At 56.4% G+C, this 27,709-nt stretch overlaps 10 protein-coding genes across 10 annotated transcripts; 6 read left to right on the plus strand and 4 right to left on the minus strand.

Moving 5' to 3' along the window:
* Positions 1-50: 50 nt before the first annotated feature.
* On the plus strand, positions 51-442 carry MYCTH_2297405 (uncharacterized protein). Its single transcript, XM_003659833.1, has one exon. It carries the CDS (start codon positions 122-124, stop codon positions 425-427), a length of 306 nt encoding a protein of 101 aa, XP_003659881.1. The 5' UTR covers positions 51-121; the 3' UTR covers positions 428-442.
* Positions 443-4,312: 3,870 nt separating this feature from the next.
* Positions 4,313-5,324, plus strand: MYCTH_2297409 (uncharacterized protein). The gene is made up of 2 exons (XM_003659834.1): positions 4,313-4,796; positions 4,864-5,324. The coding sequence occupies exons 1-2, from the start codon at positions 4,522-4,524 to the stop codon at positions 5,240-5,242; spliced, it is 654 nt and encodes a 217-aa protein (XP_003659882.1). The 5' UTR covers positions 4,313-4,521; the 3' UTR covers positions 5,243-5,324.
* Positions 5,325-7,880: 2,556 nt separating this feature from the next.
* MYCTH_2297411 (glycosyltransferase family 32 protein) lies at positions 7,881-9,787 on the plus strand. Its single transcript, XM_003659835.1, has one exon. It carries the CDS (start codon positions 8,000-8,002, stop codon positions 9,422-9,424), a length of 1,425 nt encoding a protein of 474 aa, XP_003659883.1. The 5' UTR covers positions 7,881-7,999; the 3' UTR covers positions 9,425-9,787.
* A 774-nt stretch (positions 9,788-10,561) lies between these two features.
* MYCTH_2297413 (uncharacterized protein) lies at positions 10,562-13,097 on the plus strand. Its single transcript, XM_003659836.1, has 3 exons — positions 10,562-10,898; positions 10,956-11,652; positions 11,865-13,097. Exons 1-3 carry the CDS (start codon positions 10,827-10,829, stop codon positions 13,073-13,075), a joined length of 1,980 nt encoding a protein of 659 aa, XP_003659884.1. The 5' UTR covers positions 10,562-10,826; the 3' UTR covers positions 13,076-13,097.
* A 1-nt stretch (position 13,098) lies between these two features.
* On the minus strand, positions 13,099-14,428 carry MYCTH_2297415 (uncharacterized protein). The gene has a single exon (XM_003659837.1). It carries the CDS (start codon positions 14,343-14,345, stop codon positions 13,764-13,766), a length of 582 nt encoding a protein of 193 aa, XP_003659885.1. The 5' UTR covers positions 14,346-14,428; the 3' UTR covers positions 13,099-13,763.
* Positions 14,429-15,371: 943 nt separating this feature from the next.
* MYCTH_2297416 (uncharacterized protein) lies at positions 15,372-17,333 on the plus strand. The gene is made up of 3 exons (XM_003659838.1): positions 15,372-15,759; positions 15,840-16,716; positions 16,796-17,333. The coding sequence occupies exons 1-3, from the start codon at positions 15,580-15,582 to the stop codon at positions 17,263-17,265; spliced, it is 1,527 nt and encodes a 508-aa protein (XP_003659886.1). The 5' UTR covers positions 15,372-15,579; the 3' UTR covers positions 17,266-17,333.
* Positions 17,334-17,420: 87 nt separating this feature from the next.
* On the minus strand, positions 17,421-18,950 carry MYCTH_2089286 (uncharacterized protein; the record flags this gene model as incomplete). The annotated part of the gene is made up of 2 exons (XM_003659839.1): positions 17,421-18,692; positions 18,800-18,950. 2 exons carry the CDS (start codon positions 18,948-18,950, stop codon positions 17,572-17,574), a joined length of 1,272 nt encoding a protein of 423 aa, XP_003659887.1. The 3' UTR covers positions 17,421-17,571.
* Positions 18,951-20,544: 1,594 nt separating this feature from the next.
* Positions 20,545-21,588, minus strand: MYCTH_2297420 (uncharacterized protein). The gene is made up of 2 exons (XM_003659840.1): positions 21,010-21,588; positions 20,545-20,813 (listed from the first exon to the last, which is right to left on the minus strand). The coding sequence occupies exon 1, from the start codon at positions 21,439-21,441 to the stop codon at positions 21,217-21,219; it is 225 nt and encodes a 74-aa protein (XP_003659888.1). The 5' UTR covers positions 21,442-21,588; the 3' UTR covers positions 20,545-20,813; positions 21,010-21,216.
* A 1,789-nt stretch (positions 21,589-23,377) lies between these two features.
* Positions 23,378-25,176, minus strand: MYCTH_2297423 (uncharacterized protein). The gene is made up of 2 exons (XM_003659841.1): positions 23,917-25,176; positions 23,378-23,842 (listed from the first exon to the last, which is right to left on the minus strand). Exons 1-2 carry the CDS (start codon positions 24,731-24,733, stop codon positions 23,766-23,768), a joined length of 894 nt encoding a protein of 297 aa, XP_003659889.1. The 5' UTR covers positions 24,734-25,176; the 3' UTR covers positions 23,378-23,765.
* Positions 25,177-25,624: 448 nt separating this feature from the next.
* MYCTH_2297426 (uncharacterized protein) lies at positions 25,625-27,404 on the plus strand. Its single transcript, XM_003659842.1, has 2 exons — positions 25,625-26,368; positions 26,432-27,404. The coding sequence occupies exons 1-2, from the start codon at positions 25,661-25,663 to the stop codon at positions 27,284-27,286; spliced, it is 1,563 nt and encodes a 520-aa protein (XP_003659890.1). The 5' UTR covers positions 25,625-25,660; the 3' UTR covers positions 27,287-27,404.
* Positions 27,405-27,709: the final 305 nt, after the last annotated feature.

Consider the following 27,709-nt stretch of genomic DNA (forward strand, 5'->3'; position numbering starts at 1 on the left):
CCCCCGAATCGTTCTTCGGCTTCCACAACAAGCTCTACAACCTCCCCTCCCCCCCCCCTCTTTCCTTCCCAAGGCATTGAACCAAGATCCATCCAACAAGAAACCAAAGAGTTATCTCGACATGGCATCTAAGTCGGAGGCCCCTTCAACGGTAGCAGCCAAACTGCACCTCAATGGGATTGCCGGTCGTCGACCCAGCACCCCCACTAACCCGCGGCGTCTCCCAAACAGGACCGCGCCGAGCTCCTCCCCCGATGTCATCCTGTTGAACCAGCCAGGCGATGCAGAACGAATCCGTGAGCTCGGCGACCTGGACCGGCCCGGCCCAGAGGTCGGCCTCAGCAACGGCAAAACAGCCTGGGTGGGCGACGGCCAGCCGGCACAGGACGGCCCCCGACCTAGCTCGCCGCCGGCCTTGGAAGCGTAAGAGAATAACACAATACCGACCCTCTCCCGTCACGACGAGGGCGGGGAAAACCCCCTTTCTCCTCCTTCTACCCCCCCGCGCGCGTTAGCTACCTCCATCGGGGTAGGAACACACAGTTCCTTCCCAGGCTGACTGGCTGACAAGAAGCGTCGGCCCAGGCGCCCATCCCATTCCTCATCTCCCGAGGATGAAGCGCTGAGGCACGAAAGAGTCTCGAGCTGGATCGTACAATGCGACAGTGTAGGTGGTCGTATGTTGCAGTCCGGCCGGGCTCCGCAACCCGAGAACAACGACGCGGCGCCGAAATAACACATGATATATCAAGAGATGGTTCCGGGCTCAAGAGAAGGAAGAGATTTGGAAGGTTGTAAGGCGTCCTCAATTACTAACCGTGTCAAGGCACCGGCACCCCAACTGTGGATCCCTCGAGTCCTTGGGTACCTATGTTTGGCGAGATGTATGTGTTTTGTATGTACCTTGTATTCTGCAGCTGTATTAGTGTATAACAGTTCGAAATGTACTTCTGAGCTATATTATGCTTGATTCTCATACATGCCCAGTCAGTGAGGACTGGTCTCCTCCACAGTTGTGCGGCTGCGATTGATCGCCACTCTTAACGCAAATGCTATGCCATGAGCTTGCATATTCTTTCTTTTTTTTTGAAAGCTCTTCTGAAGCCGAAAGCCGTTAACGGAGTAAATTCAGTGCTCTGGTTGATGTTGTAGACTGCGAGGGAATTTTGGGTTAATATGGGATCTTGCCTCTGGTGCGGGGTTGGTGCTGACACGAGATCAAAGGAGCCGTTTCAGTCCAAAAGGGGAAGTCCTTCGGACCTTCCCTGCCTACGTAAGCGAATCCCACCCCCCAACTTCAACCCAGCTCCTACGACTGAGTCTTGCAACTCAAAGAATTCCTTTGTGTACTTACTGTACCTCGCCAAGTCTGTCTGGCATCACCATGGTATGACATTGCATGGCTTACTGCACAACCCTTCACGCAGGTCTCGACTCGAGACTCTTCCGAAACCACCAATCACCAGGCGCCGCCGAGGCGAAGCCAAACGCATGAATGCTGCTTGCGTGGCTTGTGTGTCGATTTATCTGCTGCTTTCCGCGGTTCCGACGAAAATACCTGCAGTAACACTGGCGAATTGTGGGCCAGTCCCCAGTAACAAATTTTTGCTCCCGACAACGAGGCACAACGAAGCTGTCGTTGACAAGCATGGTCTCCCCGTTGGCTGGCACGATTGGGATGCTGCCTTGCCAATCTGACGTCTCATATCCCTGGCGCATCTGCCTCACCATTGCAGGAGTGGAGCAGTCAACTCTGGGTGGGAAAAGCGGACAGCTCATCGCTCGCTCGTGATTGATCCCATGCGTCCAGGACGTTGCCCCCCCTGGCTGTTGGCGGGCATAGCATCTCGTCTCTGGCAGCCCAGATGTTAAATCCGATTTGGCCCGGGCACCGGGGTCCAGCGCGAAGAACCCTCACACAACAGGTCCACAGGGCGGTCCGGGCCGTGGTTACTACAGGTTCCCTGAAGCTTATTTCGACCTCTAAGGCGGTGTGCCAAAAGCCAAGGCCGGCTCAGGTCCCGTGAACTTCCGCCACCCCGGTAGCCTCAATGGCCTGCCGACGCGATCCCCTTGGTCTCAACGCCGTCCCTTCCATCTCTTGATTTTGTTGTAGAATTCGGTCGGCCACACGGTCTCTATCAACCAAAAGGCCTGCGATCGGACCTTCTCTAGGTAGGTGATCGCAATGGTGTTGGGTACTGGCGCAAAGGGGCAGGAGACGATCGGTCGAAGGGTCTGCATATGCGATATTGATGCGGGGACCAAGGGACTTTATTTGTCAATCGACGCTGTCTTGTGTCTAAGTCAAAGTCAGTAGTGGGAACTCGGCCATCACGACAAGCAATGTGCGCTGAGCCAGCGAGCTCACTTGCAAGGAATGCTGTGAGGCTGCCATATTCGTGACGGTTTCGCGGACCAATAACTCGACTTCTAATGAAGAGTGAAAAGAAGAAGGTTCCACACAAATCTCGTCGTGACGGGAGAAAGGTTTAAAGTCGCAGTCGGCTGAGCTGACACAGGGAAGATATGTGAGAGACTGTATCTCGAACGACTCTTTGCAGTCCGTATTCGGCCCGGTTACTGGGGTCAGAAACTAAAAGGAATCTGTCAAAGTTAGCATTGGGCCTGGAAGAGCCTTGAGGTGGCGCTTGCCACGCTTCCCGGGAAGGTGGTCGCAGCGGCGCGTACGTACGGTACGCAGAGGGCAGTCCAGAAACAAGTAAACCACGACGGGAAGTCTACGAACCTGTCGATTCTGTTGGCAGCAATACTCTCTGGTGAGTTTAAAGAATGGACACAATAATTTGGGCAACTTTGTGCTTTCTGTCGGTGTCGCAGAGGTACTTGGCAGCGTCGACGATTGCTAAAAGGGGCGACCGAGAAACGCAGCCGCAACATTGCGGGGTGTGTAGTCGCCGCATCATACGTTAGCATCCAGAAAGGCTTGGCAGGATCAAAATGGAGAGCATTTCGGGACAATATTGGAGTGCCGAGCTAGCCGTTCTTGATAGGCGGCAAGAGCGGTTCATGTATGTACAGGCGACGGCCAAAGCCGGAGGCGGATATGCAGCCGCACGTTCTGGTTAGCGACCCTGCAGCTGTCCTCAATACAAGCGGGGAAACAGAGTCCCGTTACTTACTGAGTACTAACAACAACAAAGTAAAGTCTCGGGTCGCAATTTTCCTGAAGGAATTTCGAGGGCGAGGCACACGGCGTGTAGAACTCAAGGAACAATTGGGAGTGAGCAACTATCGGGCGGAGACAAGCCCCCCGCCTGTAGGTATATTTTTTTTGGCAGACTGTTCTCATGAAGTGACAACGTGATCACGCATTCTCCTCAAAGGGTTGCCTGGCGTTGCCCTGCTCCAGGAATCTCTTGGATGGTTGGAGTGAACTACGGTTGGTGCATGCTTTGTTAGGGCGGATACGGTCACGGGAACCAGGTAATCAATCACCTCGTCCATTTCCCAGCGGGATTATCCCCATAAAGCCTCTCCTACGTTGTACAGGACATGACCGTCACAGTCGCATCTTCATTAGACAGTGGGATCCTATACCGAGGTTCCAACGAGCAGCCGCAGAGGGGCCCCGGCCTCGGACAAATGTGATAGCTGCAGCCATTTGCAGAAAACTGTTACGCTTAGCATGGCGCTGGAACACGGTGGAAAGACATTAGGTCAGCTGCCGCCCGAAGTCCAGGAAAGGGGATAGCCGCGGCAGCATTTTGCGCAGGTACTTGTAGATATCTTGGTGGCCGGCCCCCGAGTTATTTTGATATTGCGTGCTCCCTGGGCTCGGGTCGCCGGAAACAAGTTCCCAACCTTCCTCCAACTCCTCGGTCCGGTACGCGAGCTCCGAGCTGTTTTTGACGGCCATCGTCCGGGCCAAAACCAGATATGACCAACCGCGTTCCCCATACCATGGCCATAGGATCTCCGATCCTGGAGACGGAGGGCGGATTTGATCAGGCTTGTTGGGCGGGCAGGAACGTCAGGAGCATCCATTCAAAGGCCGGAGCACCAACCTACGTGGCCATGGCCCCACGAAGTGCTCTCGGCCATTGTGATAACCATCCAGCCTTGCCCGTCGCTGCTCAACCAAACACTCACCGCTTGTCTGCACCCAGTTGACCCCCTTTTCCGACAGGATCGCCTTGGGCTTTGATATTTTGCCTCCCTCATTTCGACTTCCTTCAGCAAATACCCATCCATTCTCTGTCTCACACTCACACACTCCCCCTCTCCCTCTTGCGTGTCTTACTGCGCTCTTCAACCTTGCCAAAGATCTCGTCAACCCTCCCCCCCCCCCCAAAAAAAAAAAATTGCAAGGCCTTCGCAACACTCGCTATCATGGCTGACAACGCTCGACGCTCCAGAACACAAGGAGACTCACGGTCCGACAATCGCCGTATCGAACGGTCTCGGCGTTCCGCATCGCGCGTCGTCGTGGAGTCGTCATCACACCCAGCGAGGCGGAGAGAGGACACACCGCAACCGACCATCACAATCCCATCACACATGTCGATGGGTTTGTTCTTGCACCTCACTCAAGAATACCAATACCAATACCAACACCAGCCCGATCTTGTCGAAGACGCCGCCGGTTCCCGGAGTGGACAGGCAGAAGAAGCAGACTGGCACCCCTTGCGGTCGGGTCCGCGGCAGGACGCTCATCATCAGCCCGCACTCTCGCACGGCATGTCGTCCCGCGTGGCGGCAGCTGCCGACGACGACGACGACGATTCGGCCGCGTCTATGTATGTCCGTGACGGCTCGGCGTCTCCCCCCTGCCAGTGAGTGTCATCTCCCCTCCTAACCTAAACCAGTGATCCTCTGTTGCCTCTGACATTCCCCTCGTAGCTCCTACTCCCTAGCAGCGCTCCATCACGAAAGAGCGGACGATGCCGGAGCGAGAAGGATGACGGACGGAGGAGAAACAAGCTGGGTGCCTGCAGCGTACCCCGATGCCGTCCAGGTCTGGGGGGAGTATGATAGAAACGTCGTGTCTGCCGAGGTAAACTGGAGAGAAGAGGACTGTTATTCGCGACTTATTGGTCGCCAGCCAGACGAAGGGGAACCCGAATTTGCCGGCTCTCCGTATTACGAGTACGTGAGCCAAACCCCGTACGCGGCCAGTATCTCCGATGTCGACATTTGCAGCCTGGATGGTTCGAGAGACCTGGGCGCCAGCGACAGAGAAGACAAGGACTGGGTCGTGGTTAACGCAGCTCCTCAATAAGACAAAACATGGAACGGCGGCAAGACGGAAGTCATAAAGAGACTCGGGCTGAGGTGGGCTTCTTTCCTTTTTCTCCTTTTCTTTTGTTTTTTCTTGCCACACAGTCGGTGAGCTGGGCCCGTTGGCCGTTTTTCTTGGGCCACCTCGCACATGTTGGTTGGGTATGGGTTATGCCTACCGGCGTGATTTATATTCTTATTTGTTATATTTTTATTTGTCTGTTGATGACTCACAGGTCCTGCAACGTGTGGCTGTCTACTATGTCCAAGTCCTTGATGCATGTCTAAGGCGAGGAAGGGGCTCATCCAGCAGGACAAATTCCATTAAATTTTTTGGTGTTTCGTCTCTTCTGCCACTATCGTTTCATCCATATTTGCATCGCGTCGACCAACAGGGGGGTAACTGGGCTATGGACGGAAAACCTGGAGCTGTTGAGAGATGAGGTAGTTGGCTGTTACTAGCAGTGACTATCCCTTTCAGCATTGAATTAGCTCTCGCACATAACTTTGATAAATATCTGATTTCAGCATGACACCCAAGTGGCCTTGACTCTAGTACCACGCAGGCGAGAACTTTGCGTTCCTCCTGAATCCTTTTGCACACAAACTTCCAGCAAAAACTCTCGACGCCTTTAGGAGCATGAGGAGCGCTGGGCCCAGCTCCTATCCATCCTTCTCTGCCAGGATCGGTCAGGTGTCCTTATCAGGCGCCAAGGCAAGTGTGCGAGTTCCCAGATGACCCGGATAAACCTGTGGCATCATGTTTGTGCCTAATGTACTATATACAGGTGTGGCAGGGTTTGGGCGCCCTTATAGCCTATCATCCTGGCCGTGGTTCCCTACCGGGAGCCGGTTCTCCGTTTTGGTTCCGATAACAGGGGATGGCCAACTAGTGGTCGCCATTTGGAGAGGTGGCTACGCAGTACAGAGTGCGTACAATCGGGGTCCACATGGTTGCGTATTGCTTGGCCTCTGGGCCTGCTGACGACGGGCAAGATACCTTAACTGTGTAAGAAACCGAAGGGGTTCCGGCGGACTGATGTCTTTTGTCTCCCCCGCGCGCAGTAATGATCCATGACCTTTCTCTCCGCAGTATTCATTGATAATGCGGCGATCCTGCAGGCCTGACAGGCTGAATCTCTACGAAGTATGTTCGCACTACTTCGTGCAGTACTTGGTAAACAGTATATCGTCAAAGAGTCGAAGAGTCGTGTACTGTGTAGGATCGAGAGACTTTCATCACTCGCTGAAGTACAAGTACGCAGTAGCTCTCGGGGTGATTGCTTGGCGGGGCTTGGCCGCGTAGGCTCGTGCAGGGGCCGACGGTAAAAGATTTGTTTCATGTTGAGTGCCCCGAAAGGCAGATCGTCAAGTGGATCACCAAAAGAAGGCTACTAGTACTGAAAGTGGTCGCACAATCGGTGGGAAAAAAAGTGGCACTTGGTGGAACTCGGCAGCCAAGCGGGCGAAGCAGAAATGTCTACCACGGATATAAAGCGACGCATACTCTGACATACTCAGGCGGTTTTGTTGCAAAAACCCTCTGTTTAGCCAAGTGTCATTGAAGTGGAGTGGTATGAGTGTGTGTGTGTGCGTGCTGGCGTATGTACGGATTACACTATGCATGGATTACTCCGAACTCCGTAGTTCAGGGTCTATCAGACGCGCGGCAGTGGAAAAAGGAGGAAAGCAGGGCCTCGTGGGGACTGGATGACGTGTGTGCAATCTCGAGTAGGGGGACCCACCATGCCGCTGCTGCTCTGCCCTCTGTAAAAATCTGATGTAAAAGTTCAACGCAGAACCAGTTACACTGCTGTGTAGCAGTTCAACTTCACACTTCCTTTTAACCAATTGGCCCTTCAGTCTCGTTGCACAGATTAGCATCAACTGGCGCGCTACATCAACGTCATTATTCGGGGCCAAGACCTGAGGTTGTCTCGGTTAACCAGGCGACCCCACACTCCCTCTATGTATGTACTACACAGTACAGTTGTGCCCCTTGGCGTCTTCGCATTTTCGCCAGAAATTGTTCTAGAAACGGGGCAGAGGACACAGATATCTTCAACCGTGCTGAGCACTTGCTCGTTCTGACGTTAACTATCAAGGCATCACCATCAAGTTCGCCGCTGTGCATGCGCCCAGAGCCTTGAGGTTCGAGAGAACGGACGGCAGGGGTCCAAATCCAGCAGCAGCCTGCGAACCATTTTGTTGCGGCAATCCCTGACTGCAGTAGTTAAATTCTTGGCCCTCTCCCGATCTTATCTGCCTCGAAAGCCGTTCCTCTGGTCCAAAGCAAGGTCGCAAGGTTTGATCAACGGACTGCGAATCTGAACCCCTGTCCATCCGAATCTTTCCCCCCCGCCTGGCGATTCGCGGGCTCGGTCGCCCTCTCAAGGGGTAGCATTCCAACTTCGCAAACTCCGAGAACGCGAGCGTCCGATCACTTTGCGACCTCCTGTTGCTGATCACTTTTCCCGACGCTCCTTGTGCAACGCTGCCGGCCCTTCCTTTCTTTCTCATATTCGGCTTGCATTCGATCCTACGTACCTGCCCCGGGATTTCCTTCCCGCCTCGCGCCACGTCACTCGCGTTCTCGATCTTAATAAGTCAGTACACAGGGAAGAATACCAGGATCAGCTTTGAGAATCGCTGTCGCTACTCCCGAGCACGGCGTGCCGCCAGTGCGCTAGATAGTCGGATTACCAGGTAGCCGGGGCGCGGACGGGTTTGCGCCTCACCAGGCGATCGAATTGGCACGATGCTCAGCTTCCGCCGTGCCCTCGTGGCCGCGGCCTTCTTTTTAACTATCCTCTTCTTCACGACACGATCGACCTCCCCAGCAGCCTCGTCACTGGCGGTCGAGTTTCCCAAATCGCCTTCCGATCCCGGCTCGAAAGATGACTCGCAATCGACGACGTCAACAGACACAGGTAATGCCGTCCACGCCGGCGGGAACGACCGCGACCGAACCCCCTCGAACGGGCAACAGCCGATGCATGACATGTCCAAGATGACGCTGCACGAAAAGCTCGCGTACCAATTCCCCTACGACGTCGAATCCAAGTTCCCCGCGTACATCTGGCAGACGTGGAAGTGGACGCCCGCGCACGGCGAGTTCCACTTTCGCGAGCAGGAGGCAACGTGGACCGAGCTGCACCCGGGCTTCATCCACGAGGTCATCACAGACCAGGTCGCCGTGTACCTGATCCGCCTGCTGTACGCATCGGTGCCCGAGGTGGTCGAGGCGTACGAAGCGCTGCCGCTGGCCGTGCTCAAGGCCGACTTCTTTCGGTATCTGATCCTGCTCGCGCGAGGTGGCATCTACTCGGACATTGATACCTACGCACTCCGCAGCGCACTGGAGTGGATTCCGGATACGGTGCCCCGCGACACCGTCGGTCTGGTGATTGGCATCGAGGCAGACCCGGACCGGCCCGACTGGAACCAGTGGTACAGCCGGCGGATCCAGTTCTGTCAGTGGACGATCCAGGCCAAGCCTGGCCATCCGGTCCTCCGGGAGGTGGTCGCGCGGATAACGCAGAAGACGCTGGAGCGCAAGAAGGCCGGGTCGCTGAAGGAGGTGACCAACGATCGCGTCATCGAGTTTACGGGTCCTGCGCTATGGACGGACACTATCTTCGAGTACTTCAACGATCCGCGGTACTTTGACCTGAGCCAATCCCCCGGGCCAATCGATTGGAGGAACTTCACGGGGATGGAGAACCCGAGGCGAGTTGGGGATATCGTCGTGCTGCCGATTACGAGCTTCTCGCCGGGCGTGCAGCAGATGGGTGCCAAGGACTACGACGACCCGATGGCGTTTGTGAAGCACGATTTCGAAGGTATGTCCCCTTTTCCCCCGCTTCTAGCACTTTTTTTTCTCGCCCCTACATGCCCGTCGCTAACCTGGGTTCGTGTGCACAAGGGACCTGGAAACCCGAGAGCGAACGGCATATCGGCGAGTAGCGGGACTCTCCCGACATTGCTGTCTATCTTTGATGATGTTCTTTCTGCTTCCCTCGGCGACGACGCACACTCTCTTTTAATATCATTTTACAAACCTGCATGGTTCGGCGTTATCATGGTTGTCAAACACTGCATCATTTCCGGGTGGCTCCTGGAAGGCAGAGGAAGGATAGAAAGTGTACAAAAAACTGCGGTTTGCTCCCATGTCAGTCTTTGAGGTCTTTGTACTGTACGTGCACGACATAGAGTATGCCTTAGGAGGTTGAGCACCATGCTCGGGCGGGGAGCGGGAGAGGGGCGGCCCGTCACATGTTGACGGAAAGGGACCGCTTTTAGGTGGGTAGGAGGAGGTGATCAAGATATCGCTAGGGGAATTCCGGATGTTTTTATCAACTGCGCGGTTCTTACTGTGTAGACTGGGGCGGCCAGCACCTAGTGGAGAACTGCTAGGTTAGTCCTTTTGACCTCGGTCCTATGCAGTACCCAGTCTTAGAGGGTTATGTATGTATGTACTCCGTACTAATATGTATGTACACTATGGCCAATTAAAAGGCTAGTATTCAACGAGAGCACTTTCGGCTTCCCTGATCAGACATTTGTATTTATGGTAGCTTCGAGGACCCCAAGCTTCGCATGCGTGCTTCGAGGAAGTCGTATCGCGGGTTTGGGTCCAGAATTATAGTTACGTCCAGGTAGTGTATACTGTTGGCTGTCGTTTGGCGTAGGCCCGGAGCAAGTTTCGGTTGGGAGCGGCTCAATCGTACGCGATGCAGTGTCGCCGATTCTCGGTTGTTCCGCTCCCCGTCACTTCTCCAGACATCTTCGGTGAGTGCCGCGGAACTGAGAGCGGAGAATAGCGGGGCACCTTCCATCGACTCCGCATGCCCCGTTGCCCGTTGTCCAGGGACGAAAAGTGAGAAGAACAATGGCGCTGAACTTGACAATGAGGGGGAGTTACAAAGTAGTGAACTGGAATTGTAGGAAAACGAAAGAGACGAGATAGAGGAACTCTCCAAGCTCACAAGAGCATGTGGTTTTGTGTTGCTACCAAGTAAGGTTGCTTACCTGGCTCTTCCGTCTCCATTCGAATAGGGGGTAGGCTGCCAGAACCGGCAGCCCCAATCGGCTTTCAGGGCCTGCCAAGCGCGTAAACTGCGGGGAATCAGCGGCCGGTCTTGCTGCACCCCGCAATCTCTCCAACTGCCAAGAGCACTTAGCTCGTGGACCATCCTTGTTCAGGTAGGTTGCTTCGGGGCTGGGCGCTCTGCAACGCGAGGGCCCTGGGGTTACCCCGCGGCAAGCAAGACGGTCTCGTGGCTGTTGATCTTCTCCTTTGAATTCGCTGTTTATTTTACTTTGCTTTCCTTTTCCCTACGACGAAGAGATTCAGGTATACACCGGGAACAGCCTTTGGACTTTCATATGCTTGATTGATGTCAGTTCAGCACAATCAGGAAGAGAGAAACGGAGAGTAAGGCAACAAATCCCACTTCAGGATGCGCCTTCAGACGCGGCGGACGACAGGAGTCTTCTTCTCATCAGTCTCAGCCGGCGGGTTTCTCTCAAAGTCGGTCAGAGCCCCATCCTGCATTACTTCAACATGGCGACGGGCCGAGAACATGAGGGCAAGAATTGGTGCGGGGAGGGTGGTCAGCACCTTAACGAGGAGCATCTACGAAGGGCCATCAGAGGTAGACCTAAGCCCTAGCTCGGAACCTCGCCTTGTCGTGAGCGCTGACCCGTCTTAGCCGCCTCTGCTTCCGCACACCATACCGGAGCACTTCAGCTCGATAGTACGCGAATTTGGCGATAGGCCGGCCGTCATCTGCCGCACACCAACCACGGATCGAGATGCGCTCCCGAAACTGCCCGCCGAAGGGCTCCCCGCCGCCGTGGAGACGACGCTCAGCTACGAGAAGCTGGATCTCGCGTCCAATGCGTTGGCCCATTCCTTGCGCTCCCTGGGTGTCAAGAAGGGCGATCGAGTGGCCGTGAGCTTGGGGAACACGGCCGAGTTTGCCGCCCTGACCTACGCCATCTTCAAGCTCGGCGCCATTCTTGTCCCCCTCAACCCGAGTTTCAACGTTAAGCAGGTCACCGCCGCGCTGAACCACCTGGGCGTCGAGCTGCTCATCATCGGGGCTGTTACCGACCTCGCCTATAAGCCATGCCGCGGACGCAGCAACCTCCCCCTCCTGCAAACCCTCGTCCCTGATCTCGAGTCCGGACGCGTCGAGTCCCCCGAGGTCCCAACTCTCAAGACCGTGGTGATAGTCGACAACTCTGCCTCGCACCCTCTCAGTGGCTTCCCACCACTCGCCTCCCTCCGCTCCCTGACGCCGTTTACCTCGCTCGTACCCGACCTCACTACTCTCCGAGCCTCCGCCTCGACTTTCGCCGCCCGAGCCGTGAATCCCGATTCCCCGCTTTCTGCTACCGACACAGGTGAGTAGCATGGCCAACGCTTCCGATTCATTGTGCAACTATACTATATAAGCGCGGGTGGCCGGTGTTCATTCACCTGTACAACTTGCTACCTCCGCCACACAACGAATGCGCGTCGCCAAAAAAAAAAAAAAAAAAAAAAAAAAAAAAAAAAAAACGGCGACCTCCTCTCCCCGGGGGCGTTTGTGAGACTGACAACTGGGCCCTTTTAGTAAACATCCAATTCACCTCGGGCACCACCTCACAGCCGAAGGCCGCCATGCTCTCTCACACAAACATCCTCAACAACGGCGCGCTGATCGCGCACCGCATGGGCCTCGAACCGTCCGACCTGATCGTCTGCCCGCCGCCCCTGTTCCACTGCTTCGGCTCCGTGCTCGGCTACATGGCGACGGCCACGACGGGCGCGGCCATCCTCTTCCCCTCGCCGGCCTTCGACCCGCAGGCGACGCTGCGCATGGTGGCGGACCACCGCGCCACGGGCCTCTACGGCGTCGCCACCATGTTCGTCGCCATGTTCGAGCTGCTGCACCAGCGGCCGGACCTCATCCCCCGCGACAAGGTGGCCGCCTTCCCGACGCACCTGCGCAAGGGCATCGGCGCGGGCAGCTCGGTGCCCGAGTCCATCATGCGCCGCCTCTACGCGACCTTTGGCCTGCGCGACCTCGTCATCTGCTACGGCATGACCGAGACCAGCCCCGTCAGCTGCATGACGTCGCCGGCGGACACGTTCGAGAAGCGGACGAGGACCGTCGGCCGCGTCATGCCGCACACCAAGGTCAAGATCGTGGACCCTTCGGACCGCCGCCGCGTGCTCCCCATCGGGGAGAAGGGCGAGCTGGCCGCCGCCGGGTACCTGGTCATGCAGGGTTACTGGGGGGACAAGGAGCGGACGGAGGAGGTGAGGCGGGTGGAGCGGGACGGGGAGGGAGAAGGGGCCACGGAGGAAGTGTGGATGTACAGCGGGGACGAGGCGAGCATGGACGAGGACGGCTACGTGGAGATCACGGGGCGGATCAAGGACCTGATCATCCGGGGCGGCGAGAACATCCACCCGCTCGAGATCGAGAACTGCCTCTTCCAGCACCCGCTCGTGGCCGAGGTCAGCGTCGTCGGCGTGCCGGACGACAAGTACGGCGAGAGCGTCGGGGCGTTCGTCATCGCGCGCGAGGGCGTCGTGGTGGAGGGAGAAGGGGGAGAAGGGGGAGAAGGGGAGGAGAAGACGACGGAGACTACGCCGGGGGCCAAAGGGGAGGTGCTGACGCGGGATAGCGTGCGCGAATGGGTGAGGACCCATCTGTCGAGCCACCTGGTGCCCAAGCACGTCTGGTTCGTAAAGGAGTATCCCAAGACGGCGAGCGGCAAGATCCAGAAGTTCAAGTTGAGGGAGACGGCCAAGCAGTTGCTTGAGGCGGGGCGATAAGAAGCCATCATCCCCAGTCGTTGCTGTAGATGCAACCAGGGATGATAATGTTTTGGGGAAATGCATCGATGCAGGGTATTGAAGAGCGAAATAGTTGCAGTCATCATGATTGGCCATGTTGAGCTGTCATCTCCGAGATGCCATCTGTTTATATTGCTGAGAGAAGCAGGGAAAACGGGATGCCCCGGGTTGCGGTTGCCCAAGGGTTTCAGCCATTGGTGGAACATGGCAATTCATCCCGGAAGCACATTTCTCAGACTCGAAAGAATCAAATACTTGTCGTGAATTCGTATAACAAGTGGACAAACAGTGGGTCGCTGGCCGGGGCGAGGAGATGCTTGTATTATTAATTCACTGGCCCCCCTGAAGTTGACTCGCAAACCTCCTTTTCTCCGCTTCTCAAGTCGACGAGCTCACGCCTCGGGCCAGTTCTTATTGAATGGAATCCATGAGCCGTTGGCACTAGGCGCGATGTCCTTGTCGGTAAGGAAGACGCAGTACTTGGCCACCGATTCGAGAGGTATCTGGAGATCCGGACGGAAAGGGGTCTGCGAGGCCTGGATCTTCTTGTACATCTCGGTGTGCATCCCGTGGACGAAGGCATCCGTGATGTTGGTGTCCATGGCTGGGGAGGATGATATGGTTAGTCTTAACCTTCCCCCCCACTCCGGACCGTGGGGAACCGGGTTTATGACATACCGCCGAGCATCAGCCCGATGCTGTAGATGCCCTTGTCGCCGTAGTAGCCGGCCGTGTTCTTGGTCAAGGCCATGAGGCCGGCCTTGGACACGGCGTAGGCGGCGCCGCTCTTGAAGCCGTGCACGCTGGCGACAGAGCCAATGTTGATGATGACGCCGTATGAGCCCTCCTGCTTCTCGAACTGGGCGATGGCGGCCTTGGTGGTGAGGAAGGGACCCGTCAGGTTGATGTTGAGCACGCGATCCCACTTCTCCTTGGGGAGATCGCCAGCCGGCTCGAAGCCGTCCATGACCCCGGCCGCGTTGACGAGGACGTCCAGACGGCCGTAGGCGGCGACGGTGTCGTCGATAAGCCCCTGGACGGCAGCCGCGTCCGTGACGTCCACGGGCCGGGTGATGAACCTGTCGCCGTACGGCTCCGACCACTCACTGATGACGTCGGCGATGCGCTGTGGCAGGACGTCGCAGATGGCCACGTTGGCACCGGCGGCGAGGAAAGCGGCCGCGATGGCCTTTCCGAGACCGCCGCCGGCGCCCGTGACGATCACGGTCTTGCCCTGGGCCGAAGCCATTGCGTTACGAGACGCGAGGTGAGGAAGCTGGGAAGGAAGGTCCCTTTCGGAGCTGCTCTTGTTGACTTTGTGTGCGGGGAGGAGGAGGAGGGAGTGTAGTTCGTCGCTGGTCCCCGCCTTGGAGGAAGAAGAGTACGTGGACTGGACGAGGCGCCAGACAACCTTCTTATGCTGCTCGCTCCATGATGTTCCCCTTTGTCCACGGAGGAGCCATTGCGGGGTCGGATAATTCGCGTACAATATAGAGCATGCATACACTGCATACCAAGAATTCTATGTTGCAAGTCCATTCGGGGGAGAGCGGAGTCTGGCCCTGTCTCCGGGTGGACCGTCCCACGCGCACTGGACCCTGCTTCTCTTCGGGAGCGCCAACCCGGATAAGAATGCGAGATCGCGGGGCAAGCGATGGTGGGTTGCAACTCAGTACGAAATGCGAATCCGAATGCGACCGCGAGCAAGGTAGCTGAACATTCGCTCGCTTTCGAAGCTGCCAGCTCTCTGGCCGTGGTTATCCAGTAAATAAAACAAGGAACATCTCAATTTTACCTTGGAATTAACATTGTAAATGAGTCGCTCAATCCTGTTGTAGGAGCTGTCTGAAAAAAAAAAAAGGAAAGAAATATAACGATGGTTCGAAACAAAAAGAGCAAGCAAGGATTGCGCATCACAGAGATGTCAGCCCATTTTGAGAACAAATGAGCAAAACCGCTGATGCCTAACGATGAATATTCGCTGATGCATTTCCATCATGTTTTCTGATCATTCTTCGGTCGATGGAGTACTTGGAGGGATTGCGGGCGATCCAGGTACCCCGAGGAAGGAGCCGGGCTTCGCTGCGGAGTCCAGCGTATCGTACATACATACATGCGAGTAATGTACGGAGTACTGTGCAGAGTAACTACGAAGTACCTTACATTGGTATGTATGTCCGTACATCCGTACATAGGTACTGTACGGACTACATACGCACTTGGGGAGCAGCTGTTGCGGTGCCAACACGGGGGCTTCCAAGGGGCTGGTGGGTCCGGCAAAGCTAATCCCCTGTCCCGGTGAAAATGACGAAATCGCGATTATTATGGGACGAGATCAATTTGAATTGAATTTTCGATCCAACCTAATTCCGACCACCACCGCCGAAAACGAGAGCATCTCGCCAGCAATTGACCGCAACCTAGGGCACATAAACTGGGATATGACCCTCTATATCAAATATACATCCTGATTTAAAAACACAATGACCTCCCTCGCGTCCAACCCTAAGGTTCAACTGGCCGCCACAGCCGTTGCGTCCGCGGCCGTCGCCGCCGCCGTCGTCCTCAGCTACCAGCGCCTGCAACAAGGCGACCGCGTCTCCCGCCTGAAGCAGTCTATCCCACAGTCCCAGTCCAGCGAGATAGAACTTGCCCTCCAATCGGTACCCTCTCCTCCCACCACCACCACAACAACAACCACAAACCGGCCAATCAACCCACTAACCCTTTCTTCCTATACCAGGTAACACGCGTTGGGCCCCTCCCGAGACCCGACAAAGAAGACGAGCACAACCAGGCGCTGGCCCACCGCGCCCAGAACGGCGACTTCGACGACGAGCTGATCCTCGAGCAGCTTGCGCGCAACCGCGTCTTCCTGGGCGACGACGGCTTGGGCCGGCTGCGCGCCGCCTTCGTCGTCGTCGTCGGCTGCGGCGGCGTCGGCTCGCACGCCTGCACCGCCCTCGCCCGCTCCGGCGTCCAGCGGCTCCGGCTCATCGACTTCGACCAGGTCACCCTCAGCAGCCTCAACCGCCACGCCGTCGCCACCCTGGCCGACGTCGGCCTGCCCAAGGTCCAGTGCCTGCAGCGCCGCCTGGTCGCCATCGCCCCCTGGGTCCGCTTCGACCTCCGGCTGCAAAAGTTCGACAAGACCGTGGCCGCCTCCCTGCTGGAAGGGTGGGAGGGCGACCCGGGCCGGAGGCCCGACTTTGTCATCGACGCCATCGACAACATCGACAGCAAGGTCGAGCTGCTCAAGTTCTGCCACGACGAGGGCCTGCCCGTCATCTCGGCCATGGGCGCCGGCACCAAGAGCGACCCGACCAGGGTCATGGTCGGCGACATCGGCGCCAGCTTCGAGGACGGCCTGTCGAGGGCGACGAGGAGGCGGCTGAAGCTGCTCGGCGTGACCAGCGGCATCCCCGTCGTCTACTCGACCGAGAAGATGGGCGAGGGCAAGGCGGCCTTGCTGCCGCTTCCCGAAGAAGAGTTCCAAAAGGGATCGGTGGGCGACCTCAGCGTGCTGCCCGATTTCCGCGTGCGCATCCTGCCGGTATTGGGTACCATGCCGGCTGTGTTTGGATATGTCGCAGCGAACCACGTTATCACTAAGATCTCTGGTGAGTCATCCTTATTCCCCCCACCCCCCCCCCCCTCCTTTTCTCTTTGTCGCTGCTCGAGCCATAGCTGACCTTCCAGGCTACCCGATGGACTATCAACCCGCCAAGGCCCGTGATAAGATGTACGAGGCCATCCTGGCGTACGTGCAGGCCACCGAGGAGAAAATTGTCCGCATGTTTGAAGGAGGCCGGGCGGACATTTGCATTGGTCTCAAGATTCCCATCACACCGGGCGACATCTGCTTCCTGATCGAAGAAGCTTTCCGGGGCAGGAGCGCGGTCACTGGCATCCCGACAAAGCTCATGCTGATCCGGTGGAAGAAGCCCCAGCAATCCCCGCTGGTTCGGATTGGAGAGGGCAGCGAAGAACAAAAGTCCTCCAACCTCAGGCTCCGTGATCTGGTTTGCATGACAAAGGAGGAAGCCGTGAGGCACCTGAAGGAGGTGCTTCTTGGGGACAAGAGCCTCGAGGACGTGTACAGCCGGGAGGTCATTGAGCTGGTTGAGGCCCGCCAAAAGGAGGCCGAGGCCTATGAGCGCTATAGATGAGTGTGGAATGGTTGCGGTCGTAATGACGATGAGAGCCGCGCCATCTCGAGGTCTTTGTCATGTGAACAGTGAGTTAGCGTTACGCCTTTTCATTCGGTCATTTGCTCTTGCTCGGCGCATTCCCGATTTCCCAACCTTCCCTCTGTCGCGAGAGAAAAAATCGGTATACCGTTTATTACGCGCTTTGGGTATCAGTGACTAACGCTCCGAAAAGCAGAGACTGCGTCAGCGAAATGCAACAACCCAACAACGCCAACCCATCAAACAGCAGAGACCGCCGCCGCCGCGAACCCCGCATCCGATTAATTACTTCTTGGGCATATGCATGCCGATGCCCTGGCAAAGCAGGCCCCTGTTGTACCACTCGACGCCCGGCAGCAGCTGTGATACGACCCAGCGGGCGGTAGTCGTGTGACCGCTTCCTTCGCCGAATGGTTCATCTGTCTTGTCCTTGCGCAGCCTGTTGTCAATCGCCAGCCTGGCCACCGCCTGCTCGAGGCTGTCCTTATTCTCGGCCCGAGGGAACGACGTCCGGCCTTCAGCCAGCGCTTGGAAGATGATCAGTTGGTCCTGGAGGAATTCGTCGACAACTGCCCCGCTCGACACCTCCTCATACAGCTCCTTGGAAACCCTTCGGGAGATCGTCGCGCTCAGCGAGCTGGCCGTCTGCACGCCGCCCTTACCCTTGGCCTTCTTTGGCATCGATGTGAGAACATCTCGACCCCAGCGCACCGTGCCTGCCTTGGCGACCAGCAAGACGTAAATCCTCGCGTCGTCCCCACTGTCCTCGTCGACCTTGAACTCCACCGGCACATCAGGAAACAGCTGCTCCAAGTCTTCCACGAGTGCCTCCATCATCGACTCGCGCATCCCGAGAGGCACAATCATCGAGACATCAATTTCCTTGACATCCTCCACGACGGGCAAGGTCCCATCTCCAGGATAAACAGCCACGGCGCCGTCCTTGCTGTTGTCCTTGAGCCGGAGCTTCTCGCCGGGTTTGAGCGGCTTGAACTTGAACTCGACCGTGCCGCGCTGCTGCTGCCTGCCCAGGCTCCACCCGCGCGCGAGCAGCTTGCGCTCGACCGTGATGCCGAACGCCTCGTGCAGCGCCGGCAGCAGCACCTGATCGAGGTACTCGAAGGACAGCGACCAAGCCACGTTGGTCCCGCCCGAGATCTCGAGCGTGATGGGCTCGCCCTTCTCGTTGCCCGCGAAGAGCAGGAAGGGGAACACGGCCTGGAAGATGAGCAGGGTGGACGCGGCCGGCGAGTCGGCGGCGATCTTGATGTGGCGCTCCTCGAGCTCGGACGGCCGCAGCTGGGGACGGAACTCCAGCGTCTGGCTGCCGATGGAGAGTCCCGAGACGTCGGCTGCTGTGGCCTTGGCGAGATAGTCAATAGATGTTACGTGTTGGGACTTTAGGCCTTTTATTCGTTTAGAATAGAATTAGAAAAATCCCCTCCTGTGTCAGCGTGGAATGTCTGGTGTGAGGCGGAGTGGTGAGATGTAAACAAATGAACGAACGTACCACCGCCCCGAGAGCCTTCCCTATTGCCCCGGACATGGGTGATGCGAATCGGCTGAGACGCGACCGACGCCAAAGCGGAGGCAATTCGTACGAGCTGGCCGCCGCCCTCGCCGGTTCTGCCATCGAGCTCGATAATGGGTTTTTCTTCCTTCATCTCTGATTTTATCAATGAGCGAGCGAAACTGTTTGGATTTCGTAAGCAGCTGCTTCAAAAGATATTTTCTTTTTATACATTTTTCTTGAACAGTGTATGACTTGGACCGCTACCAGTCGGCCATGAAATAACACAACCAGAGAAAGATATGTGGACTTACTTTTTGTTGTTGTTGTGTGTGTGTGTGTGTGTGTGGGTTAGGATGCAACCCGATTCAGCGGGCTTGTCGTGGTGTGGGGAGCAACGACTGTAACGGGGGCAATGAGAAATGGCGAAGTTGATGGGTCAACAAAGCAAGCGGGTAAAAAAGTTGGGGGATAGCGAGCCTCAATTACCCGAGTTCAGCGGCAGGCAAGTGCTTTGCTTTTATCTGATCACCACAAACTCGTTTCAGTATTGCTGAAACTCTTTCGCCGAAAAAGTCAACCATTTTCCGTTCTCATATGCCCATCGATTGCACTAATGTTTGGTAGCTTCCCGATTTAGCTCTGGCTCCATGCTTATTGGTTGGCCGGCGTTGGAGTCAGAGTCACTCGGCCGCCCTGCTGAAGACGGCGTGGACCAGTGGGCTCCGCCACGCAGGCCGCTGTTTCTGCGGCTTTGCGACTCCGAGCCTGGCATGTCAGGTAAGCAAGCGCCGAATCGGCTCGGGAGAGGTCCACCCGGACTCGAATCTCCGTCGGCGTCGCGATTCACATTTAGTGCTTTCATTATTAAACTTTCAATTGTCCCATGCCAACCATGATGCTCCCGATAATCGGACCTTCTGGCTCGAACCGAGGAACAGATCGTAATGCCAACTGATGAAATGCCAACCAACGTGACAGGTTTGAGCCGAGGCGGTGTGGCCTTGACTGGCATCCTTGATCACCAGAGTGAGGCAAAGAGAGTACCTAATGTATGTACAACATCCTTCCGGCTGAAGTAATACCACCGGTCAGATCCACCAAGAGATACCTTTCCCTGGACGTGCATTCCCTTTCTCGGTTTTTTTTTTTTTTTTTTTTTGCTTCTTTCACGAAACGTGTAATCTCAAACACCGAACGCCCTTTTTCTTCTGGCTGCAGAGTTGCAAAGTGTCGGCACGAAGTCTACTGCGATACGGAAATGCGCCGGCTATAGTCTCGGTCGCCGTCAGCACCTTCACAACAGAACGCCTGCGTCCGAGTGTTAGCTCCGCGGGTGTCAAGCGAGCGCGTGACGATCAGTTTCTGCACACTACACGGCGCCGGACTTCTGAAACTCGAGCCGCCCAGCTCTCCCACAGTCATCGCCTGTGAAGCAAAGATCGGCGGCTTGATAAGCTGAACTTTCCGTGCAATGCAGACCAAGAGCAAGTGTTTAATTTTTTTTTTTTTTTGGGGGGGGGGGGGGTGGGTTGACAGCTCGTTAGTCGAGGGTGCGAAAAAAGTCTTGCGCCCAAAAAGGTCGAGTACCCCTTATTGTTTCAGCGGCTCACATTCATCCCAGCTTTGAAACAAGCAATCATCATCACGGGAGAGAGGAAGCATATCTCCCTCCGAGGTGTTGTTGATATTATTATGACTTCTCAGCGGTTACATAGAGCAAGTGACTGACATACACTGCGTGAAGAAAGCACCCGGTATTGCAACCTGCTCAGGGTTCGTTCTCGGGGCGTATGCGTACGAGTTGCGAGTTCTCCTTCGATCAAGGAGATTGAGACATACCACGGAGTTTTGATCGGAAAGGGGATGGTCATCCACTTGGTCTGTTCATGTTCATGTGTTTGTTGCTCCTCACCACGAAGACGCTCCGGGAATGGATCGGTTGATCATATTACATTAACAAAGCTACGGGGTGAAATATATAGCCAGAGCCGGAGAGAGATGGACATACTTATATGTAAGCATGCGTCCCCTTTCCCCTCTCCACTCTCCCCTCTTCAGCCCTCTTTCTTGGGAGCTCCTTCTATTCTTCCAGTGAGTACTCGCTGACGAACATCTTGATTATTTCCGACCCTCACAGCGTGCGGTGGTCAACTCCAAGGCTCCAGGCCCGTCTGGCTCGAGAACTACCCGTGACTGATGGACGCAGATAGACCTCATTCGATCGGGTCTCGCATGCCATGGGAAGTCTACAACGGTCAGCGGATACAGCTGTGACGGCAGGATCGGTCCCTTACGGAAAAGCTTACCTCGGTACGTCCGCTGTGTGGTTCCCCTTCCATCCCGGAGTGGCCAACATAACTGCGCGGTTCTCTCCCGCGCAAACGTATCATACACACGAAGGAGATTCTGCCTCCCCGTTAGCCCCGTGCTGCCGCTCTGGGGTTTCCGTCGGTACTCGGGAGCAGCGTGTCGAGTTCCGGGCCCAGGGCGGCCGCGATCTTGGCCTCGGCCGCTGCCGTGTGCTGCCGGATCGACTCGGCCACGTCCGTCGTGTGGTCCTCCCGCTTCTGCCGCTCGCTCTGGGCCGCTTCGACAAATAGTCTGGTCCAGTCTTGGGAGTCTTGTGCATCCTGGGCGTCCATCGTGTTTGACTGAGGAGGTTGGCGTGTGTGCGGGTTGGGACTGGGTGATGGGTTCAGGAGGAGGCGGCAAAGAACAGGACAATAAGATGTAAGTAGCCTTGGCACGAGAAACGCTTGGGGTTCCTGCGAGGCAAATAAATGCGCAATGGGCGTCGGCGTGGTTGGGCGGAACAGGATGTCGGGGCGGCCAGCTTCATTAATACTAAAGGAGAGAGGCGAGTAGCAAGCTAGGCTCCTCAAGTCCGGACACGTCCCCAGCCCTTTTTTTGAACACGATCAGCGCCGTGCTTCTCCTGCTCCGCGGGAAGTTCCATGCCGGGGGGAGAGGGGGATGGCGCTCGCACTTGGGACAGAGAGTTACGAGTCCCCGAGAGACCCCAGGTATACAGGAGTGTGCGCGCAAAAAGAAGGGGGGGGGGGGCGGTCCTTGCTCACCCGTTCCGCTTCGCCCCCCCTTGTCAACCACATGGCGACAGGGATTTAGGTGAGGAGCGGTGGGCAATGATAGCAGCGCAACGCAAGGGTCCCATTGGGCCATCTGGATCAAGAGCTGCGGCTAAGGCATCCGCCACGCGGTCCTTACCGAGCAAGCCAAGCCTGAGATGGCGACATTGGACATGGTGTGAGACTGCAGGGGGTTTTTCGGAGAAAGAGGGAGCTTCTGTTACACGTCCAATATATCACGTGTGTAAAATGTACGTATGTACACGTGTGCATACTGTACATACCTATCGCAGGGACACTCAGGGGGCTCTCCGACGGCGAGTATACACTACACGTATGCTACACGTATGTATGCACACTCATTGCCCAGCATCTCCAATACACCTAATCTGTGCCGCAGACTCCTCCTGCTTAGGTGGGAAGTTGGTAGTTTTGGCTCTGAAGCGCTACCAGTGAAAGCAACCTGGGCCTTGGTTGGGGGGGGGGGGGGGGGTATAGCACCCGGGATCCGGTATTGATAGTACGAAACACCCCTTGCACTTTGCGGCAGTGTTTGTGCGAGTACGGAGTCTATCTCCCAGATCACAAGACTACCTAGCGGTGTTCTCAAGTCTCAGACCACAGGCATGCTGCAAGAGGGGAGGGAGAGATGATAGGGGCTTGGCAGTCATAAGTCTTGTACAGTGGTGTACGTACTTATAGGCTACGCTTCATGCTCGCTGGCACAAGGTCCTGCATCCCACCCACATCCCACATCCCACATCCGCTATTGGGCGTTATGGTTGAGTAGTTGCTGTCAAACCTGCCAATGCCGGGGTTGTCAGGCCGGGTTGCGAATCCTTCGCCACGTGGAAAGGCGCGGAGATTAACAGGGATCTTTCGAGGCACGACCGGGGAAAAAAAAGGGGAGGGGAGCCCGCGCCGCCCACCGCAGCCACAGTGCGACACCCCTGCCGAAACGAGAATCCGAGGCTGAAAGGTTGGGGTGAGGAAGTTAGGAATGAAAAGAAAGCATCTCTTGTCCTCTGTCATCAGACCGGGAAATCTGGGGCTGGCGTTCTGTCGTACATACAATCGCTAAGTCGATGAGCAGACTAACCCAGTAGATAGAATTTAGTATGTACCCCTTGAGTGTCAACATTTCGCCCAGAGCATTGCCATGGAAACAGCGAGCACTGCATGCTTCTTATTAACCGTGACTACTAAGATTTGAATTCTCCCGAGTAAATATAAGAAGCATGAAACTCGTCGGCTGCAGCGAGAGTCATAACGGTCGAGAATTTGTTTTACCGAAGGAGGCTAAAGGCTGCTGCCAGTCAGTCAGCTCGGTGCTGTGCCACTGGCCGACGTACATACAATACGGAGTTACAGGGGTCTGTAGCGTACGGAGTACAGTATGTATGTACATACATGTATGTACATACATCCAGGGCGAATCGATGTGGCGAAACCCTCAAGCCTTGTATGCAGTAACTACGCTCAAGGCCTGATCGCTTGGTTGCCACGTGGGCGTCCCTGGTCACCAACCCCTGCGTCCGGTCAGACGTGCGCAGATCACGATGCCGCAATCTGGGGTTACACTACACTACTCAATGTTACAGGTGCATGCAGCCAGGAAGCAGCGGTGAGCAAGGGGAAAAAGGCAGAATTGCCCGTTGCCGATGCAGCTCACCAACTATACAGTACAGCTGCCAAGGCTCTGCAAATCATAAACAGCGGAGATTCGTGTTTTGCTTTTATTGACCCACAGCGAGGGGCAGCCCATGTTACGTAGGGCGCATAATAATCCCTCTTTCTTTGTCCGGTTGCCGGGTGTATCAGGCTCGTGGACTTTCCTGCGTGCTGATCGGCCCCAAACTTTCCCTGGCCAGTCCCTGTTCTCACACATTGATCTTGAGAGAGAAGTCGATGTGGCGTACACCCTGGTGAATGGAGCTTGTCGAGAGAATGTCGACATCTGCGAGCATCGTCAGCCAATCCACGCCGCCAAAAATTCCCCTCGTACGGGAACGGTTGGTGGCGAGAGCTTACCGTTGCAGATGTAGAGTTCAGCATTATCCTCGCTCAGCCCCCCCGAGACCTCGAGCAGGAACTGCTTTTTCCCCTTCCACTTCTCCTTGAGGCTCCGCGACGTGGCCTTGACGCCTTCTCCGGTGAAATTGTCGAGCATGACGATATCGGCGCCGGCGGCAATGGCCTCGTCAGCCTCCTCCTCGCTTTGTACCTCGACCTCGACCTTCAAGCTGAATCCCCCCGCGGCCTTGGCAGCCTTGACTGCCTGGGTGATGCTCCCGCGGCTCCACACGTGGTTATCTTTGAGCATGGTCATTGTGCTCAGATCCATCCGATGAGTATCGGCGCCGCCGACCAGCATGCCGTACTTCTCCACGAGCCGGAAGCCGGGCGTCGTCTTCCGCGTGCCTGCCAGAGTGCCCTGCCAGCCGGCGCTACGCAGGTTGACCAGCAGCCTGCGGCTCATCGTCGCAATGCCAGAGCACCGCGCCAAGATGTTGAGGGCCACCCGCTCGCCCTCCAGGATGCCTCGCGCGGGGCCCTTGACGGTCGCCAGCGCCGTCTTGTCACCGTGCGACTCGATGTGCGACCCCTCGCGGGCGTGCCATTCGACCGTGCACCCGCATTGGGCGAACACCTCGTTGAAGAAGGGGACGCCGGCGAGGATGCCGGATGACTTGCCCCAGAGCGTCGCCGTGCGTGGGTGATCGCCAACGACGAAGCCCCCCACGTCGAAGGAGGGCGTGTCCTCGGCGAGCCAGGCGGTGACCTGGGACTTCCACGAGGCTGGGAGGAGGTGCTCTAACGAGCCGTGATCCAGAGGAATTTCAATCATGATGTGCGCCTTTTTATTTCGTATTGGGCCGCTCCAGCGATGATGAGAGAGGGATGGCAATCTAGACAACCGTTACGGTATCGGATGCGTTGCGTACAAATGGCGTCTCTGACTGACTCGATCCCAAGGACGACCAAGTTCCGGTTGGGCGATTTTGTCGAGACCTAGGGATTGTGCGTAAGCTGGGATTCCAATCGAACTCTCGAACCAGACGAGAGCGAGAGGGTGAGCCTCGTCCAGAAGCTCCTCAATTGGCTAGTAGGGAAAAAAAGGTAAGGATGGTAAGGTAGGCTGAACGGGGGAGGTGCAGTGATCCGACGAGTCTCGGCAACCAACAGCGTCAATTACATTTTCCCAAGGAGCTCGGGGCATGGAGGGGAAGGAGGGGCATCTGCGGCGAACCCACACGGCAATCCATGGGTCTGTGCCGGCTCCATCCATACTCTCCCGCGACTTTCCGTTCGTGGATACCTCACTTACTACAGTAAGCAGGAGGCACCTGTGTGGAAGCAGCAACAGCTCCACACACCGCAGTCCCCACCATGCGTGTAACTTACTGCCTTGGCGGCACTGTAATCTGTAGAGGCACCCGTAGGTATCCGTAGTAACTTCCCCGTATAAGTGATATAACGCATTCCCGTTCCCAACCCGAAGGTTTCGTACCAAACTTCGGCAACCGGCCACGCAAACAAGTATTTGGTAGCACCAGAACGTGGACAAAGACGGGAAATAGTTAAATGTGGCGCAATTGTCCGCCTGTTGGAGGCGCAGCCATGAGCAGGCACCTCTCAGTAGCCCACAACCAACACTTTTCAGTCATTCCCTGTAACAGATGATGATCTCTGCCGTCTGAGAGCTATTACTGTATACTTGTTCCGACCATTGGTCACCACGTTTGGACTGCTTTTTTACCGATCGGAGAGGGTTATGGCACTGGACAAGCCGAGTGCAGCTGCGAGGGGCCGTAGAAACGTCCTCATAAAGCGGCCAAACGCAACCGTCGTGGTCGACGCGACCGACACGACCACCGTGTCAGAGAGCCGAGTAAAGCGACGAAGAACATGCGCTATTGTCGGAGATCCTATCCAGTCCCAAGCTGCCGAACATGCGCCGTCATCATCGTCTCGGAGCCAGACGGCAGGGCGGCGACCTAGCAACACGTCGCCCATCCTCAACCGCAGACCTACCGAGCCTCTGAACATCTATGTCCTCGGCGCCAACAGCGGCGGCGAGCTCGGCCTCGGACCCTCGGTCAAATCCGGGAACGCGACAAAACCCCGTCTGAACCCGTATCTCTCCGGTCCCGTCGGTGTTGTCCAAGTCTCGCTCGGTGCCATGCACGGCGTCGCCCTCACGCTGGACAACAAGATCCTGACCTGGGGAGTCAACGACCATGGCGCTCTTGGCCGTGACACCGCGTGGGAGGATAAGCTGGTGGATATAGACGACGACGACCGCGACGACGACGACGATAGCGAGGACGAGGGCGAGCTCAACCCAAAAGAGTCCACCCCGACACCGGTCGACATGAGTGCCGTGCCGTCAGATACCATCTTCACACAAGTGGCGGCCACCGACAATGCCACCTTCGCCTTGACCAGCACCGGTCGTGTGTACGGATGGGGTACTTTCAGGGTAAGCCGCTAATATTCCGCCGTGGTCCTGAAGCCGGCCGGCTGTACTGACATACTTTGATAGTCGGAGGACGGGAAGCTGTCATTCACCCCAACAGTCCGGGTACAGTCTCTCCCGGTCCTCATACACCAGGTCGAGAATATCATCAAGATTTGCTGCGGAAGCAATCATGTCATGGCTCTGACCGCCGATGGCTTCGTGTACACTTGGGGCCGGGGCACTGATGGCCAGCTCGGTCGCCGCTTCTCCTCCCGGGTCGTGGATTGGAACAAGCAAGGACTCATCCCGCAGAAGGTCGCCGGGCTGAAGGACATTGTCGAGATTGGCAGCGGCTCCAATCACTCCTTCGCTGTCGACCGTGCCGGTCGACTTTTCGGCTGGGGTTTCAATAACGCGGGCCAGATCGGAGTCGTCGACGATGCTGGCGAATACGAATCGGAGTACGATTTTGCCATCACCGTGCCCGTCCCGAGTCTCGTACAGAGCTTGGAGGGCTTGCCGCGCATCAAACAAATTACGGGCGGCAACTTCCACAGCATCGCAGTTACGGAGGACGGCCGGTGTCTGACGTGGGGCCGCCTCTACTCGTTCGCTACAGGCCTCAAGATCGATGCCTTGCCACCGCAATTCGTCGTTCTGGACTCCCGGGGCAAGCCGAGCTTTCTCAGCGTTCCGACGGCTGTCCCTGGGTTCCCGGCCAGCTTCGTGGCAGCCGCAAGCGAACACAGCCTTGCGGTCACGGTCGACGAGAAGATCTACACATGGGGCCTCAACTTGACGAAACAGATTGGACACAAGCAAGAGGAAGTCGAGGTTGCGACTCCCATCACTCACGACTCGGTCGCGGACAAGCGGTTTGTCTGGGTCGGTGCTGGCGCGCAGTTCAGCATGCTCGGAGAGCTTGCCGCTCCGAATTGACATCGGACGGAGGATTACAAAGAGCGGAAGTCACAAGCTGAAAGGTGGTAATGGGAGGGTGCCGCAGAAACCATGTTTACCTGTGCACCGGGCAAGATTATAAAAAGAATGAACGGTGAACAAGAAAAAAAACAAACTAATTAGACAAAAAAGGAAAGAAGTAAAAAAAAAAAAAAGAGAAACAGAAAAGGTCGAAAGAGAAGAAAGAAAGGAGAATAAAAAATCAGGGAAAAAGCGAAAGCGATTCTGAAAGCGTGACATGGACAAAAATAACTAGATCTGGGATGAGCGATGACACCGGGCAAAGGGGAGGAAAGGCGCATCTCGAGCAAATCTCGAACAAACATAATAATACCCACGAGACAAGGCAACGCGTGTTTCAAAGAAAGGAATCGGGGCTAACTCTATCCTACACTAGGAACG

The sequence above is a fragment of the Thermothelomyces thermophilus genome, chromosome 1 (assembly GCF_000226095.1).
Source record: "Thermothelomyces thermophilus ATCC 42464 chromosome 1, complete sequence".
Classification (NCBI taxonomy): Eukaryota; Fungi; Ascomycota; class Sordariomycetes; order Sordariales; family Chaetomiaceae; genus Thermothelomyces; species Thermothelomyces thermophilus.